The sequence below is a fragment of the Pogona vitticeps genome, chromosome 11 (assembly GCF_051106095.1).
Source record: "Pogona vitticeps strain Pit_001003342236 chromosome 11, PviZW2.1, whole genome shotgun sequence".
NCBI lineage: Eukaryota > Metazoa > Chordata > Lepidosauria > Squamata > Agamidae > Pogona > Pogona vitticeps.
In genome coordinates, this window is record NC_135793.1 from 24,688,758 (window position 1) to 24,707,419 (window position 18,662).

General features: G+C 47.3%; 1 protein-coding gene across 2 annotated transcripts in view; it reads right to left on the reverse strand.

Moving 5' to 3' along the window:
* Positions 1–18,662, reverse strand: part of DOCK11 (dedicator of cytokinesis 11) — a 67,893-nt gene that overhangs the window by 12,822 nt on the left and 36,409 nt on the right. Inside the window, exons 23-43 of one of the 2 annotated variants that reach the window (XM_072981124.2) lie at positions 18,414–18,503; positions 18,075–18,193; positions 17,573–17,642; positions 17,278–17,403; positions 17,038–17,109; positions 16,411–16,557; positions 15,780–15,863; positions 15,570–15,681; positions 14,837–14,875; positions 12,741–12,919; positions 10,357–10,473; positions 9,918–9,993; positions 9,539–9,651; positions 8,857–8,968; positions 8,574–8,640; positions 5,881–5,928; positions 4,894–5,036; positions 4,074–4,189; positions 3,803–3,940; positions 2,663–2,845; positions 2,138–2,251 (exon numbers count right to left, since the gene is read on the reverse strand). In XM_072981124.2, coding sequence (XP_072837225.2) covers positions 2,138–2,251; positions 2,663–2,845; positions 3,803–3,940; positions 4,074–4,189; positions 4,894–5,036; positions 5,881–5,928; positions 8,574–8,640; positions 8,857–8,968; positions 9,539–9,651; positions 9,918–9,993; positions 10,357–10,473; positions 12,741–12,919; positions 14,837–14,875; positions 15,570–15,681; positions 15,780–15,863; positions 16,411–16,557; positions 17,038–17,109; positions 17,278–17,403; positions 17,573–17,642; positions 18,075–18,193; positions 18,414–18,503 — 2,265 coding nt within the window. The remainder of the gene's footprint in view (positions 1–2,137; positions 2,252–2,662; positions 2,846–3,802; positions 3,941–4,073; positions 4,190–4,893; positions 5,037–5,880; positions 5,929–8,573; positions 8,641–8,856; positions 8,969–9,538; positions 9,652–9,917; positions 9,994–10,356; positions 10,474–12,740; positions 12,920–14,836; positions 14,876–15,569; positions 15,682–15,779; positions 15,864–16,410; positions 16,558–17,037; positions 17,110–17,277; positions 17,404–17,572; positions 17,643–18,074; positions 18,194–18,413; positions 18,504–18,662) is intronic. The other variant, XM_072981125.2, reaches the window with a different exon arrangement.

Sequence of the window (18,662 nt, forward strand, 5' to 3'; positions counted from 1 at the left end):
CCTAATTTGTTTGCATTTCCGGGGCTGGTGCAGCCTGCAAAGGATACTGGAGCGAACACCCGGCCCCAAGATCCTTCAAAACTGCCCAGTTTGACTTACAGGAAATGGTCAATCCCCACAACTGGATCAATGCAGCAATTCTTTGGGTGGGGGGAGATGTTTGTAACCCCCAGCTTTTCCTGGGGGAAAAAAAAGAATTGTATCTCCCCTCTCCAGTTTCGCTGGTCCAATCCAACCTTTATCCCTGCAGTGCTGTTGTTGACTGTATACATTTTATTTATATGAAATAAATCAATGTCAAAAAAAATATATCAGGAAGTAAGAGTCAACAGAATTTCTGCCAGGGAGTTCCAGGAAAAAAAAAAGAAAGCCAATTTTTAAAATAAGTGCCAACAGTTACACAAATGAGGGGGAAAGAGATTCCTTTTTTTTTTTTATTTACCTACAACACACCCACTGACCTGGCTCAGGTGCCACGCTTGCGCAAACCTATAGTTCTGATAGCAATTTAAATATTTTTTTAGCCATCTGTCAATACTGTAGGTTTTTCCCATCTGGGGGTTACGCAATGTGTTTGCAATCTTGTTTACAGTCTTCACATCTGCATTTTCAGAAACCACTTCCTCAAGGATCCCTCGCTGCTTTTCAATAATAAGAAAAAGAAAACAAAGCCAACGGGGAGTCCTACCCACTCCACGATTTACCCCTCATTTAGCCTGCTGGAGAGCTTTGCGCAGGAAGGACTTTTCTTAAAAATCTGGAGGCGTGTGTGTGTGTGTGGATCTAACATGTTTCTGTCATATTGATGAGCGGGACCTAAAAAGATGGCCAAGCTCCCCAGGAAGATCCCTGCCGGCCATTTTGCTCCCATGCTCAATTCAAGTGGCTCGTCTTTAAAACTTCCATTTGTTTTATTTCATCCTTCTTTTTGAGACAATGATCCCTCTGCGCACCGAAGCATCTGTACACTCCTTCTTTGCAGGTGTTGGCCTTCCAAGATTCCACCCATATCATTTTTTTTTTAAAAAAAACCCCAAACCCTGAGCTTTTAGCTGCAAGGATAAGGGCTAGCAACAGGTGCAGAGCGGCTGCTGAAAAGGCAAATGCTATTTTTTTTAAAAAACCCAGAAATACAATTTCCAAATTGCTTGAAGTACTTAGTTCCTCTATTCATCCCTGGTGAGGCCTCATCTCAAGTCCTGCTGGGTCCAGCTTTTTAAGAAGGATGCCAACAAACCAGAGCAAGTTCAGAGGAGGGCAAGAAGGATGATCAGGGTGGGGGCTAGAAACCCAGCCCTAGGAGGAAAGACCAAGGAAAGAAGATTTGGGGAGATAGGACGGCACTTTTCAAAGACTTGAAAGGCAGGCCTACAGAGGAGCGGCAGGATCTGTTCTCGATCAATCCCAGAGTGCAGCATATGTCAGAATGGGCTCCAAGTTACAGGAAGCCTGATTTAGGGCTGAATATCAGGGAAAAAATTCCTTGACTGTTTGAGCAGTATGACGGTGCAAGCCATGACCTCGGGAAATGGTGAGCGTTCCAGCACTGGAGGCCTTCAAGAGAAAGTTAGGCAGCCATCCGTCAGATATACTTTGACTCGGATTCCTGCCTTAAGCAGAGGGTTGGACTAGACAGCCTCGCGGGACCCTTCCCACTCCATTATTTACATTGTGATTCTAGGATTCTTTAATTCTACTGGGAAGGAACCCACCCCTCTGTTTCTCTCCCAAAGGATGACAAATCCTGCAGCACAGCCCAAATTTCAAGAGGCCAGAGCATGTGCAAAAAAATTAGATATTATGCCCATCTCGCAGGCAGACGTGGTAGAACAGCGAGCAGGAAAAAAAGCTTTTGAACCAAAAAGGAAATGTAAGTTAAAAAAAAAAGACCTCAAAGATTGTTGCTTCCTTATTTCCCAGAACTCTTTATAAGGAATCAGAGGTCACGGAAGGGGGAGAGAGAGAGAGAGAGAGAGATCTAACACAGAAACCACTATGTAAGGACCCCAGGTTTCGAGAAAGGAGGAGGTGATGGTGGTATTAAAAACTAAAACCAGGAGGGATCACTTTTGGATACCTGGATTTGTTCACTCTATTAGTCCCATCAACAGGGGCGTTCCCTTGAACCAAACATTACCTTAACTGGCCGGTCGCTGTTGGCAAAGTTGTTGATAATAGATAAGGATTCCTGGAATCTGGAGCCCCCGCTCAGCGCCACGTCGGCGATCAGCTGGCTGACCGCAATGATAATCTGTTGGAGAAACAGTCTGGTTTGGACAGAGTTGGGGGAAATTGAGTCCTTTTGAGATAATCGCTCTTTTGACTTCCTTAGCTGGGGATGCTGGACTTTGTAGTAAAACCCTCCTCCCCGCATTCTCAAGCTTGGGATTGGCATGGGCATTCAAAGCTGGTTCAGGAAACTCCAAAGAAGGCTAATTTTGGTCCACCTAATTACAGTAAATTAGTAGACTGTTTCCAGAGAAGACAAACTATTGGAGGAAGGAAACAATCAGGAGTCCGTGCCGTGTTCATGAAGCTGCAGGGAGGCAGAGTCAATGGGAAGGAAGGTTGTACAATCCATTCTTGAAAGGGGGACCTTCCTGGCCTTCCTCTCTGCCCCCCTCCCTTTCTCCGTCCCTGGCATCTCTCCCCTTTCACGCACCTGCAGGTGGGTTCTTAAAAAGGTTTTCCGCTTGGTGAACTCAAAGTTGTTCCTCATGAGGAGGTAGAGGAGCGCCGAGGCCTCGTTCCGTGTCGAGCTCAGCTTAGAGGTACAGCACTTGAGCACCTCGTAGCAAAAGGCCGCGCACATGTTCACCCGCCCCTTGAAGAACGCCGAAGGGAACTGGGAAAAGCAGAGAGATGAGGGTTAAAAACAGGGCCACACTTTTCTGCCTTTAAAAGCCAGAGCCTGCAAAATTCCTATAATATGTTTTACATCCATGAGTTCAGTAGTACGCACAACAGCCCTCTAAGGTAGGCTGATATTATTGGCACCATATTGCAAATGTGACTGAAGACTGAGGCCCAGAAAGAGTGAGTAAGGGAGGTTTGTGTAGGAGTTTTTGCAACCTCAGATGCTGCCTTTAGTAGGTGTGGCTCAGAAGGACCTTTCAGGGCTGGGGTGACTTGTCAATCTATCCAGCGCTCACCAATATTTCCCTCCCTCCTCGGATTTCAAAGACAGCCCCACCTCTCTGCTGAGAGCTTTTTCCCTCTTTAGAGTCTGCTGTTGAAGGCAGTCCCGTTTGTCAGTTTGCTGTTTGGTCTGATCAATGGTAAGTAATGAAATCTTTCTCTCTCTCTCTCCTCCTATTAATGTCTCAGAGTGAGTTACTGAGGCTGTAAGTGCTAGTTAATAGGAAAAAGGGCTGGACTAATCTGGGCAACTTCAAGCTAGCCGGCTTGTGAGTCCTTGCACTCGTGCTACACAGCTAGAGGTATTTAACCAGAAATTGAAAACTCTGCAACAGATCTCACTGCAGAATTCAGCAGCAGCAGCAGATCTGGCCCTAAGTTAAGCCCGAGATCCACCTTTCTTGGATGGCTTCCCGGCCGCGAATAAGAGCACAATATTTATTGATTGATTGGGGGGAGGAAACATGTACAACCGAAATTGTGGTGCTCAAACATTCAAGCATGCATGCGTGCATGTAGAGCACACGTACGGGCTAGAGCAGAAGAGGAGGAGGAGCGGAGTTTGCAGACAGAGGCAGGAATAGCGAGCGGTCAAACGGGGGATGACCCTTGTTTTTTTCTTAAGGAACCCCCCCCACCCTCTCGCCAACCTCCGTGCTTCTACCTTGTTGATGAACGCTCTCAGAGAGGCGAAGATGTGCTTCAGGGCGGCCTCGGACTGCCCGTTTTTGAGGAAGGCCAGGTGGATATCGAAAACCTTCTTCATCAGCGGGTTGTGCCCGTCGTTGTTCAGGAGCTGATTCTGTAGAAGGACAGAGAGAGAGAGAGAACAAACAAGGACACCTACGTATGTCGCCATATCCTGGACGGCAAGGATTCTGTGGGGTCCACTTTCAAAGGCCACGGGGTCATTTTACCCAAAGCCTGAGGCTTACCTTGAAACACTGGGTGAAGAAAGACAGGGTGTCGAGGACAGTGAGAGCCACCTCCGTTGCTGTGTTGCCTTCGAGCAAAGCCTGGTGCAGGATGTCGGCTTCGGACGAGCCCGCGCCTGCAAGGAGCAAAACCGTCCGGAAACTGACACCAGGGATCTACTCTGTGCCCGTTGAGGAGGTGAAGAGAGATCATTCTGCCAAGCCAGGACTCAACGGCCCGTTATCTGTTCTGTAAAATGGGCTTGGCAGTAAGGAGCCTTTTTTCCCTGAGTCCTTAGTGGGGGGGGGGGAGCCCTTGGAGGGGAGACACTTCCCTAGATTTGGAATTAATTTGATACAAACAAATAATTAATCTGTTGCCCACGATTTGTTAGAACTTTATGCTCAGCATGGTTGGCAGCCTGAGTAATAATTGTTTCCCTTTTTTTAAATGAGTGACTTTGTGAGGAGTGATTATTTTTAGTTGTTAGAAAGGATTTTAAAAAAAAATGAAATGCAATGCGCTACTAACCTATTACTAACCTAACGACCAGTGCATCAAATTAATCTTTTTATATTCACTAGGACAATGAGCATGAATAAATGAACATGAAGGTGTTCGTGTCAACGCCGATCTTTTCTTTTTATTCTACCCTGTGTTTTGAGATACAGAAACACCTTTCGGGGAATACCCAAAAGGTACAGTCAGCCTGCGGTGGAAATGCATGACGTGGCCGCCAAAATGCCCAGAACCTTCTGGAAATGGAAAGAGAGCAAAGCCCTGCAGTCCGGTTAGGGGAATAAGAGCCGCACCCTGGCTCCTGGTTGTATGACAACCTACTGTGGTTGAGTGTGAAGGAGCTGTCCAGGCTGCTCAGGTGCTGAAGGCGGGCCTGCATGGTGCCTGTCCTGCTGCGGAGGGCCGGCATCGTCTGTGATTTCCGGTCAACGGCCACCTGCTTCGACAACCAAGCATCATGGACTCTGAAGAAGACAAGAGGCCGCCAGGGTTGACCTGTTTATTTGCTTTATTTGTATCCTGCTTTTGTTCCAATAGCTGGCTGGAGAGCTCAGTGCTTAAGGTCTCTGGCTGCAGAGGTTGGGAGTTTGATTCCCCCACTTGTGCCTCCTGGGAGAAAGAGCCAGCCTGGGCGGCCTTGGGCAAGCTGCACAGTCCCAGGTCGCCCCCCAGAGGAAGGGAAGGGTAATGCACTTCTGAGTCTTCTCTACCCGGAAAACCCTGGAAAGGGTCGCCATCAGTCAGAATTGACTTGATGGCATATTATTTCTTCCAATAAAGGAAAACTAGGCAGTGTACAGTAATGTTTTTAAAAATGGGAGAATAAAATCACAATCGATTAGGATTTTAAGCACTGAAACAGGACCAAACGAAGAGAATGTTGAAAGCACCATTAGTTAAAAAAAGATTTAAATGGCTGATTAGAAAATCTTGACTTCAGACACATTACCTTAAAAAAAACAACCTGTTCTTGGGATGGCATTCAAGCCACTCACGGAGGTTTTTCAGGCAAACATTTCTACTACCAAAGTCTGGGAAGCCCCTGGCTTCTCAGCTGGGTGTTTGCTTCAAGGCCCTCGGTAGCCAAACCCCCTCCTCTCCTTGCCCTTTCCTTTCTGCTCTCCCCACTGCTGACTTGACAATCTACCCAACCTAATATGGAGAGAAGCCCCCTTCCCCGCCCCCTCTTTGAGGGGCCGGAGTCGGCTCAGCTGGCTTCTTTGTCTTCGGACTTCGCTGGCTTTCTTTCTTTACGCCACAAATCTCCACCGGCAATAAACCCTCCTTGTTATTTATTATGGATCATACCTGGCAATGTTTCTTTTCCCCATGTATCTGAAATGAAATAAACACGCTCTGGAACAAAAGGGGGGGAAAAGAGAGAGAGAGAGAGAGAGAGAGAGATCAATAAAAATATAGTACGTTTCTGAGGAACATAAACACAACACATTTAAAGAGAGTTTTCCAACTCGTGGCATAAGAGGAGTCCTGCCCCCGCTGGGGTGGGCAAATTGGGGGCAAGCCTTCCTGGATTCCCTCAAACCCTGGCCCTCCGGCCACCTCCAGTTTCCAAAAGAAGTCCTTTTAAGGCCAACCTCAAACAGCTTGGGCAGCCAGAAAGACCAACAAGCGGGTCCTAAATCAAATCAAGCCTGAACAGCCTCTGGAGGTTTAAAAAAATGTTGAAACGGAGACTTGTCCTACTTTGGGCACATCGCGAGAAAGCAAAGTTCTCTGGAAAAAGACCCTAAGTCTGGGAAAGGAGGAAGGCAGCAGGAAAAGAGGAAGACCAAATATAAGACAGACTGGCTCCCTAAAGGAAGCCACGGGGTTGAGTTTGCAAAACCTGAGCAGGAACTGTTGAGGACGGGGTATTTTGGAGAGGGCTTATTCCCAAGGTCACCCTAAGTTGGAAGTGATTTGACAACACATAACAACAACAAAACAGCTCTTAGTGATATTGAAACTGGGTTGACAAGGTAAATTGCAAAGCCCCCTTTCAGGGGAAAGGAACAATTCACATCAGTTGCATATTTAAGGGGGACTGAGGGTGTCGGAGGGGATGTGCGGCCATCCATGATCTCACAAAGGGGTGCTGATGGTCCACCGACCTTGGGGACATTGTCCGTCCCTGCACGACGGTATTCAGGCCCAGCTCTGTCACTGGGCAGAGTGAGCCAGCTGCTTCAGGCAACAGATTTTCAGGGGTGGTGGCGGTCACGAAAAGGCAGAAAAAGATTATTTGGCTTTTGTTTTATTCTGTTCTGGCTTCCAGCAGAACTTGTTGGAGGTGGGGAAGGGACGGGTGGAATGTTCTGCTTGACGGGCCAAAATAAATGCGCTGGTGTTGCACTCGCTGCATCTTGTCTTAGGTGGGAGGTGGGCGGGCCTGCTCTGCTCGGCCTCAGGCAGCAAAGCATCGCGGGACGGCCCGGAGAGTATTTCAAACATCCCAACATCCGGCATGCTGCTTGGCCACCCGTCAATGGCCCTCGAGGCAGCTTACAGTTTACGGTCAATAAAATGCAATAATAAATCAGAATCCCTTGGGCAAGGACAGAAGGTCCGAGGGCCTCTGGACAGATTTAACTAAACAACAAGATCCTTTCAAAATGCAGTTCTGCAGGGCAGTGGGGCTCATTTGCGGATAAAACATTTGCTTGTGGCTTTCTTTGCAGTCCCACATTCTGACCTTGTGTTTTGCATGCAGTCAAAAACAATCCATTTTTTTTTGGGGGGGGGGGAGAGGGCTAATGCACTGTAATATTTTGATCAAAGAGTCTGGTGGGAGCAGAAGCCCCCTTAAAATAAATGGCAAACCAACGGATTTATCAGGAAACTCACCCTTCACATAGTGAAAACCCATATATAATTTGAGTGAGCATCTGTATTAAGGGGCTGTATAGATCTACATAGTATGAATCTCTAGATGTGCATAACAATGTAAGTATTTTTAGTGTCATTTATGTAAGTCAGAAGGAGACAGACCCAGAAAGGCAGCCAGGAAGGAATCAGAAAAGATCCTCAAGGACAAGGATGGGTCACCGGAGACCAAGGTCATGATCATCCAAGCTCATGTATTTCTGATCACCCGTATGGGTGTGAAAGCAGGACAGTGAAGAAAGCTGACAGCAGAAAAATTGAATCGTTTGAAATGTGGTCCTGGGGGAGAGCTTTGTGGATATTCTGGACTGCCAGGAAGATGAACAAGTGGGTCCTAGATCAAATCAAGCCTCAACTGCCTCTGGACACAAAAATGTTGAAACTGAGGCTGTCCTACTATCATGAGAAGGCAGGATACTTTGGAAAAGACCACAATGCTGGGAAATGTGAAAGCCAACAGGGAAAGAGGAAGACCCAATACGAGATGGACTGGCTCCATAAAGGAAGCCACAGGGTTGAGTTTGCAAGGGATGAGCAGGAACTGTTGAGGACAGGACATGTTGGGAGACGGCTCATCCATTGGGTCACCGCAAGCCACAGGCAACGGGACTGCCCCTAAGGACAACCACCAGAGAAAAAGCAGAAGACCGCCTTCTTGACTTCTTCAAAAACGAAAAGCGACACTGCTTATCCCTTTCATGCTCCCTTTATTGGTGCACAAAACCGCCTTCTCACTGTTGCTTTTATCGGTGGGAAAAGCAATACTGTAGGTGGGGAAACAGCCGCAATGTTGTGTGATGCTGAGCTGGGGAAAAGCCTTAAAAAAGCAGGCATCAAGAGAAAGGACGTGACTTACAGCTTAGCCCTACACTAAATCGCAGCTTTTTGATGGATGGATGGATGGATGGATGGATGGATGGATGGATGGATGGATGGATGGATGGATGGATGGATGGATGGATGGATGGATGGATGGATGGATGGGTTTAGAAGTTTTAGAAGCGCAAAATTTAGCAACCTGGAGACTTCTATGGGCGGGAAACACCAGCTTCCTTCTCTCACTCCGTTATCCCATTTTTAAAAAATGTGCACAAAATAAAGGATTAAGAAAAACTTACTCTAGAAGAACTAGGACGTTCATCAGCTCTTGGGGTGATATTCTGTTCCAGTAGGTTAACAAGGTATCTGAAAGAGAAAGAAAGCAGCCTAAGAGATCCACTTTTTTTTTTTTTTTTTGGCAACCCACGGCTGAGTGTCCTCCATGAAAACACATCAGGAATGATTACCGGGTGGTGGTTGTCAGCAGGTGGATTTCCCTGCTCTTCTCGGTATGGGGCACTCTGAACAGTTTGACCACACTTGCAAGCATAGGGGTAGGAAATGGATGTAAGAACAACTGACCTTCGGAGATCATTTTGATGACGTAAAGATAGCAGACGAGAAGGCTCCGGATCTCGTACCGGTCCAGGCGCCCAAACTGGGAGATGCTGCTTCGCGTGGAACCCCTCGGCATCTATTTAAACCCACGCAGGGCAAAAGGAAGTCATCGCTTATGGGTGGATTATAATCATTAGCAAGGAGGCTCTCAACCCGTCTCCCTATGACAGGCAGCTGGGAGGGGGGGCAGAGCCAAGCCTTCCCACCCCTCCCCACAAGAGACACACACACACAACCCGGTTCCCTTATTAAAATTGTTTAGATCCCAGGCTTTGGGGGTTGAGGTGGGGATTGCCTCATCAATGTTGGCCCCAGGCCTTCTTTGAATTAGGAAGCCAGAAGGTGCCCTAAAGGTCATCCAGTCCAACCCCCATAATGACACAGGGAATGCACAGCTAAAGCATCCCTGCCAGATGGCTGTCCACCCTCTGCTTTGCTTTGCTTAAAAGCCTGCTAGCCCTCAAGATATTGGAAAGAGTCTTCTCCTTCTCCTTCTTCTTCTCCTTCTTCTTCTTTTTTGAAAATCAGGAATTGCTTCAGCTGAGACTGGGACTGAACATGATCCCCCCCCGTCACCCGCGCAGAAACAGAGAGGTATGCTCTGTGTCTCCTCTGAGTTCTCCAGAGCTGTGGAAAGCAGATTTACATTTTCACCCGTGCTGCCTTGTTCTGGAGAGCCGCCCCCTCCTTCGGAGCTGAGAGATCCTTTGGAGTCCTCCCTCTTCATGGGGAGGCCATTCGGGAGGGCCGCCCCATAAACTGAAAAGGAAACAGAGGAGGACTTTCAATCTGCCATAACGGGCTCTCTTTAGGGACCAGTTCTGGTAATACAAGTGAAAATGCTTTTTTCTCCCTGGGTTTTTCTTTTCTTTTATCATGCTATGCCTAGTGTTTGCTATTATCCACTGTTTTCAGTATCTGCAGGGGACTTGGAGCCCAACCCCCACAGATACGGGGGTCCTATTGTATATCGATTATCCCACAAAGGACCAGAAAGGAAAGATTCCAGAGTAACATTTGCTTACGTGCATCTTTATCAACCAGGAGGCTGGATCTGTTGGAAGGGGGTGTAAAGTTGCACGTAAACTCATCTCTGGATGCCTGGAGTGGGGGAGAGGAAAAAAGAGAAGGCATTGGGGGGGGGGTGGAAGAGCTCTAGTGGAAAACAGGAAGATAAAGAACATAAAGACTCCAGAGAGCTGCCTTTTGCAACATAACTCTGTCAGCTGTGACAGCTCAACATAAACTCCTCAACTGGAGATATTTTTATTTGGAGAAACCCTCAGGAACCCTGGCCACGGTCGTCCCGAGTTAGACTTCTACGTTCACCCGGCCTCCAGAATCATCCACTTGCATGGTTTTCCCACGATGGAAATATCCTAATGCATACAGTTGATTTTTTAAAAAAAGAGTCTGTTCCATATCTGGGAAACATGAAACACGAATGCTTCAAAGATTACTCACAGAATTGGACAGGGTCGTGCAGGAGTACAGGGCGTCTCGACCGGCCAGCCGCTGGATGTTCTCCAGAAGGATCCCAACCAGAGGCAGATACAGCTGCGCTATTTTGGCTTGCTGGTTCTACGAGAGGGAAAAGCGGGGAGGTGGTGAGCCAGGCTGTCCAAAGGGGCTGACGAGGATTCTTGCAGCTTTTTTTTTTAAATGCAAATTGTGTCAGTGGGGAAATGGGGCTGAAAATTAAAAAGAAAGTCAAGAGGCAGAGCTGAACCATTTCCTCCTCCGTTTTGGTGCTCAGGAAAACCCTTCTTCTGAACTCGACTACTCTGAATTAGGAGGAAATCCACTCACGAGTGACTAAGAGAAGCCTCTTTCAGAAAGTAAATGCATGTCTCGGGAGAGAGACCAGCTGTTTTTCTGTGCTTGCTCTCTGTGTGTGAGCATGAGATAGGAGAGACGTGTTTTGAAAATTACGGAGACCTTGGAACATACTAAAATAAATCTGTAAATCTTTAAGGATGCCACAATACTTTTGCTTTGCTTTTCTGCTTGTTGAGGGTGCGACTACACAATGAGAAAAATGTGAATGGATCTGAACGCACCAAGAAAGGTAGTTTTCTCTGGGTTGATTCACTTCAGCCAACCACACAGGAATCAGCAGAGAGAGGGGGAGAAATTGGCACTTAAAAGCTTTCTTTGCACTTGTTAAGGTAGCTCTGCTGTGGCCATCCAGATTTGCAAGGGGCATGGCGACAGCACAGCTATCTTAACAAGCTGCAAAGAAGAGCTAAGTGATATTTTTCTCCTTTCTCTCTCTTTCTGCCAATACCTTGCTCTCTTATTTTGCCCTATGATCATCTAGCTGCCCTAGTATTAGGCAGTAAGGATTTACAATGAGAGAAAGAAAAGAAATAGAAGAGGAAGAGAAGAGGAAAGCAGGCCCAGACACCAGGTTTGTGGAAGAGAGGATTTCCCTGCTGCCTTGCCTCTTTCGTTGCTGCTGTAGATAGGTGAAGTGGCTTCAAATAAAACAGCTACGAGTCCCTCCATATTGGCTCAAGTGATCACACGGCCGAAACCCATGAATGCATTTGATTACAAAGACATAGAAGCCCCAGTGGCAGAGGAGAAAAATATGGATTAGGGGGAGAAACCCCTAGGTTGATTTGCAATGTATCATATGCAATGTACCCTTTAATTTTCAGCCCCACTGGGCAGGGCTCTGCCCCCCTCTCTCTTGCAGCGTCACCCCTGTGTGCATGCGCGCGACCCCGCCATCCCGCACGCTGGGTTCCATCACCACCTGAACCTAACACGATCACTGCATGGAGGGAAGCGGATTCATGAGCGCGTACACCCAGCTTAGCGGGAACCTAGTTCATACGTCATGAAAACAACACGGATCTGACTGTATCAGAGCATTTCCCATACTCAAATACAGTGACCACTCTGAAAATTGGCCTTACCGCAGTCAGCCAGGTGGATTAAAAAGGGAAGACAGGGCTTTAAAGCCGTTTTTTTAGAATGGATATGAAGCCAGCGGTCTCGGACCTTTAAGAAAATTGTAGGGATTAACAAGTCCGTCTCCAACTCCAGTTCATTGAACCCATTTTTTTTTTTTTTTGGTGGGTTGTCGTTTCAATGTCCTGGAATTCTGGCCCAGAATTACAGACATAAACAATGCCTGCTGCAAGTTATCAGACAACACAGTTTGTTTGCTTTTTTTAAAAAAAATCATGATTCCTAATAATGTTCTTGGCTGGTCGTGAGAGTTTTCTTGTGAGGCTGGTTGTTTACTAGACTGAGTGAGACTCATCGTTAGCACTTGCTGGACGGACATTTAAAGCCCTCTTCCCTAACTAGAAGGGAAGGGAACGAAACCAGGGAGCGAGCGGAAGGTGGGAGGAACCCGGAAATGAAGTCTCTTGAGGAGGCATCATCCACGAGAGGAGAGACACGGCTGAAGAATTGGTACCCCGCCCCTCTCAAAAAAAGTCCACCAGTGATTGACTTCGATGCTGAGACACTTAGAGCTACACAGTTGAAATGTTAGTAGGATGATTCGTGGTCCCTCATATGGAGCAAAAGAGAAGTGTAGATAATTATAAACAAAAGCAAAAAAGCAGAGCGCTTATATACCTTCCTGTAGTGCTTAAAGAACTCTCCGGGTGGTTTAAAATTTAATTATGAAGGCTACATACTGCCCACCCACCCCAGCAAGCTGGGTACTCAATTTACCAACCTCAGAAGGATGGGAGGCTGAGTGAACCTCGAGCCGGCTACCTGGGATTGAACCCCAGGTCGTGAGCAGAGTTTTGGCTGCAGTACTGCATTTTAATCACCACGAGGTTCCTCTTAATTGAAAAGACATTGCCAAGGAATTACTATACCTTATGCTGGTATCTATTGTCAAAAGCATGTTTTATGAGAAGGCTCTTTAAGATACTGATGGCCAGGTAGCGGATGTCGTAATTGTCTTGAAGTGCAACAGATGTCTCTCTCAGGAGCAAGCCCACGAGGAAGTGATGGCGGCCGTATTCATCAGACAAGCTGTATTCCAGATTCATGTCTGTCACAAGAAGCAAAACAAAGGCTTAAAAAAAATAAGGCATCTGGAATAGTGAAGCACAAAGGGATTTGATGATGGTTGAGTGCAGTGGTTCCTGGCCTTGGGTAAGCCAGATATTCTTGGACTGCAACTCCCAGAAAGCCTGGCCAGCACAGCTGGTGGTGAAGGCTTCTGGGAGTTGCAGTCCAAGAACATCTGGGGATTCAAGGTTGGGAACTATTGGTCCAGTCAATTTCACAGAAGACTCTTGGCAGAGCTTCCAAAGGTTAAGGGTTGCCACTGGTTGATTTGCTTAAAGCAGACTAAGACAGGCAGAAAAGAAGGAGGCTTACGCAAGCATCAGGGGAGGGGAAGAAGAGTGTGTGAGAAGGAAGGATAAAATGAAGAGGTGAAATCTGAGCAAGGGATGAAAGCTACGAGTGAAAGGGACCCATCTGTGCAGTGGTTTCCAAATGTGGGATTCCAGACATTCTTGGACTACAATGACCAAAAGTCTTGACTTGTTTGTCTTGGCTGGGGATTCTGGGATTTGTGGTTCCAGACCACCTAGTGCTCTGCATTTGAGACCCACGCCATCCGTGGATTGGCCTCATTTGCAAATCTTCTGAAAGAAGTTTGGGTCAGCCTTGTTCCTCAATTTCATCTGCTGTAAAAGAGCCATGAGGCGCGCCGGATGATGCTTGATGCCAGGCAAGGCTCTCTGTCCGTCTACGCCAGCGCTGCCTCTTCTGGCCAGCCATGGTTCCTCCCAAATATGTTCTCAGGCTTCTATATCATGTGTTGCCTGGCGCCAAACTGAGAAATCCCCGGGTCATCCCCAGTTGGAGCGGATGTCCAAAGCTGCCCTATATCAGGCCAGGGTGTCTCTCTAGGCCAGGGGTGGGAACTCTGCACCCCCCTACAGCCCCACCAGAAGTTGCCAGCCATTTCCTCATTTTAAAAATGTTTTTAAGCAATGGAAGGATCACCTCTAGAAGTGGAGCGGTTTTATTTATTTTTTTAACAAGGCACTTGCCATTCCAGCAACCCCTGGAAATGGCATTTTCAGAGAAGCAAGTTTCACCCGGGGTTTGCAGGGTCCCCGGAACATCCCAAGACAAGGAAAAGGGCTTGCAGATCAACAAAGGTTGCTCGCCCCTGTTCGAGGTTCTAGATTGAATCAAGCCCGTGGAGTGAAACCCCACCTCCTCCATCTAGTGTCTTGGGAAGAGATGTTTTCCACCCAATGTTAACGACACTCTGAACTTTCAGTGTGCAAAAAAAGCATACTTGAGCAGGCAGCAATCTTCCTCCCCTTCACAGCAACGCACTATTTTTCTCCTCGCAAGACAGAAATTTCTGTAGTGCTTGGCCTACACAAGCATGGGCAAGGCTAGCCTTCCAGATGTGCATTGGACTACAATTCCCATTTGCCTCAGAGAACAGGGAGGGATTCTGGGGTGTGTATGATGAATAAAGTCCTTTGAGTTCAGTCTGAATGTTTATGGCAACCACCACTACAGACGGCTCATCTACAGTTCATGCTCCGCCCCAGCTTGGCGTTTGTGCAAGACTCTCAAGAACAGTGATTTATAGAACAGCTTCAAAGAATCCTGAAATCTGATTGGCTCTGGGTGGAATCCAGGGGAAATGAGGCCACCCAGGTGTTTCTCTCTGCTGCTCCAGATGTTCAAGCTCAGTGTCTCTTTTCAGTCAGCAAAAGCAGGAAGGAGATACTAAAATGTGTTAGTGCACAGAAGAAGCAAATCTTGGTCAGTTTTAACAGAAATCATATCGGGTGATCAGTTTTGGAAGCTGTGCTGCATGTTATGCTTTGCTAAATATTTTCAAGATGCAAAAATGAGTTGATTCAAAGTTGGGATTGATTTAATAGGGGGGTGTTAACTCCAGCGAACAAATTCCCCCCCCCCAACATACCTACTGAAGTGAATCGTTCCAGAACCGTGGAAAAGAAATCTGATTAATGTGTGGAAGGAAACAAAAGGGGATTTGTAAGATATAAGAGACAAATATTTAGCCTAGTTAATGTGACATGACGAATGTACTGACAACAGGAGGCGAGCTTAGGAGCTTTTTTTAGTTTTAGAAGCAGGACGAATCCGAAGCAGGACAAGGTGAAACTCAGCTGTCTCAAGTACAGACTTTTGAAGGGCAAAGTGTAATTTACCGTGTATTTTTGAAACTAGCCAGATGAATAACAGTAGCATTCTGGCGAGCAAGATTTGATTATAATGAGAGTTGCATCCACTTAGTCTAGTACATTTTGATTTTATTCCCCCCCCTCCTGTTTGTGGGGAGGTAGATACAAATCAATGAAATGTCATTACGACAAAAGAAATCTTAAGTCTTTAAAGTGGCACAAAAGACTGAACTGTTTTGCTGGATTTCTCTGGAAGTCTTATCCACAACTTGGATAAATTATCCTTTTGGATGACTGCTCCCATCATCCTATGAATAATCTCATGGCCCATACTGACCAGGAATTAGGAGAGCAGTCGTGCAGAAAATAACTTCCCCAAACTCTGATGCTATCGGATATGTCCTAACTTCAAGCTCTTAAACAAACCAAAGAAATGTGTTAAAATATTACAGTATATGGGAATTAAGGACAAAATGCAAAATCTTTTAAGCCACCAGGCAGAGAGCGTACCTTGAACCCGCTGAAGCTTTGGTCTGGCAAAGGTCATCGGGAGGTTTAAAGGAATGTAGTGCTCGTGGTTGCAAATGGTCTGCAGAAATTCGAACTTGTATTCCACCAGAACCTGGATTTAAGATGAGAGAGAAACACATATACACAGAGTATGAGACAGGAAGCTACCTATTTCCTACCATCCCAACAGCTTCCATGAATTTTTCTTACCTTGGGATCTTTGGGACTGAATCCGGAGATGTAGTCATTGATCAAGGTGAAGATAAACCCCCGGTCCATGAACGTCAAGCATCGCTGGGAAAGACATCAAGAACAGGCACCATGAAGAGGTGCCCCCCCCCCACGAAAAATGCACCCAGACTATTCATAGCATGATGGACTGGGTTATAATTCTGAAGTACCCAGAGTTTTCAACCAGTGGTCCTTATACGTCCAAAGCCAGTGTAAGGGCTCAGCAGACTCAATACAGATTATTATAATGATAATCCTCCTCCTCCATTTGTATTCTGCCTCTCCTTCAATGAATTCAAGACAATGTCACACGGCATCTCTAAAGCAACCCGATGCCATCTTTCATGGATTACAAGCAACTTCCTCTTGTTCTTGGACTACCGCCTCCAGATTCCACCCCAACCAGCGTGGGGTCTCTCTAAGCAAGCCTTCCTGGGAATCGTCACCCCAAACGAATTCTTCCGAATTCTGGGACGAGGCTACCAGAAACCTACCCGTCGCTCCAAATTTGCTGACGCCACCGGTCTCACCGAGGATCAAACTCTCACCATTTCTATAGGAAATACATTCTGAGTCAGGCCTGGGGAGGTGGTGGGGAAAGGCCACCCACCTTGAGAAAACTGGCCAAGCTGAAGTTGACGTTTCTCGACTCCTCCGGGATTTCGCTGTAACGAATGTTCACATGGGGGATGATGGCGAGGAGCAGGGAGTGCAAGACGTTATTGTATGACTCGGGGAAACGCTGAACTCTGGGGAGCTGAAGGATGGAAAGTGGCAGAACTCAGCGCCTCCCGATTCACAGAATATGACCCCCTACAAACCCATAACCGTCAGCCTACAGAATGGGTCTTGTGCTCAGCAAGAGGCATGCAATTAGCTACTGAGGTCCCAAAGCCACTGAGGGCTGTAAAGGGAAGTAAGAGCATCTTGATTTGAGCCCAGAAATGAACAGGCAACCCAGGATGGTTCTTGGTGAAATGGGGGTGGGGGGGAATGGGACCAGCTGTACCGTGGCTCTCCAAACATTTTTGTGGCTGACACACCCCAGCAGACACGACCAGCTAGTGAGGAGAGTTTACAAGAGCTGCAGTCCAGATGCATCTGGTGGGCCTCAGGTGGCCACCCCGGTCGTGCCAGATGGGCCTCTCATTGACAAAAGGAAGCCTTGCCAAAGTCTGCAAGAGGCACGATCCGGCTACGATCGGCCAGCCCTGATCTGTCTGCTTTTGCCTTTTACCTTAATCTTGTTCTCCTCCAGGAGGTACATCGCCATCGACTTCGCCAGGGCTTCGAAGAAAAACCAGGAATACTGAGGCAAAGCGAGAGAAAGGGAGTTACACACGGCCACAAGAGGAAATCCCAGCCATTCCCGTTCTGCGGGTGGAGAACGGAGCAGAGAGGGCGTGGTTGCGGCCACGGACGCAGAGTGGGTGCTGCAATGTAAGCCATACCCATCGTCCTTTTTGTCCTTCCTCACCTTCAGCATCTTATTGATGGCCAAGAAATCCGCAGACTGCTTGAGAATGGTGGCCATCGCGACGGCCAAGATTTCGTGGGTCATCTTAGCCTGTGGCACAGCGGGCTTCTCAGGGCGAAAGCAATACTGGAAAAGAGGCACAGACGCATTTCCCATCATCTTTCGGGTCTCCCCTTTCCCAGCATGCTGGGTTATTATGACAGAGAACACGCTTAGGGTTTAGGGATTGTTATTATTATTATTTATTTTATTTGAATTTATGTTCTGTCTTCTCCCCCAGAACTGGGCCTCTCACCTTTATGAAAGACCTTAGGTAGTGTTCGAGGCCTTCCTCGTGGCATCTGGATACGACATGGAGGAGAACCCTGCGGAACAAAAACCGGAGTGGGGACATTTCCCATCTTAGCTTCTGCTACTCCCCCAAATCAGGGCTGTCCTTGTGTTATGAGCCGTTAACACAATTGTTGAGCCCCAAAAGGAATCTTTGGGGAAACACAGGCTAGTTTGGAGAGGATTCTGGCTGGGTAGCTCAGTGGTGTAAGTCTCTGATTGCAGAGTCTCCTTCCCCACTGGTCCTTCCAGGGAGAAAGGCCAGCCTGGGTAGCCTTGGGCAAGCTGCACAGTCCCAAGGGTGCCCACTAGTGGAAGGGAAGGGTAAAGCGCTTCTCTCCCTGGAAAACCCTGGAAAGGGTCCCCATCCATCAGAATCGGCTCGAGAGCACACATTAAAAACAGCTTCATGAAGTGCAATGATTGGGATGTCTCTGATGGGTAGGCTGGCCCGGTCCAACACTTACATGGCACAGTTGACAGCCACCTCCTCTTCTTGCGTCCGGTGGGTGAGGACTCGGAAGAGTTGTGTCAGAATCACAGGCAGAAACTGAATCATCACCTGGATCTCCATGGCGTGCAAACACTGAGGGGAAAAAAAAAAACAGCACACACAGAAGGCACGCGTAGGATAAGCTGGAGTTCCTGAGATGAAGCCACTGTGATCATAAAAGTCAATGGTTTCTTCCTGACTAGAGTAGACCCACTGAAGGACTGAGTCTTGCACTTGTGCATGTTCCCAGTTAGTCCAATTTCTTTCAGGGATGTTGACAAGTGTGCACACGATTCCTGCAGTTAAAGCTTACCTTCAAATATTTAACAAGCTCTCCTGGGATTTCTTTGGCCCCCGTCTGGATCGTCTGGTAATACTGGAAGAATTTATGGAGGTGGAGGTCCTGAAAGGCAAGAGAAAGCAACTCAGCCTATTCCCCTTTCTCTCCCCTCTCCCCGCACATCAGTTTGAAAAGTTACTTTTTTTGGTCTGTGCTTGCATTAGACAGCATGGCCTGTGGCTATGGTAGCCCGGAGGATTCTGGGAATGATCCTCTTTAAAA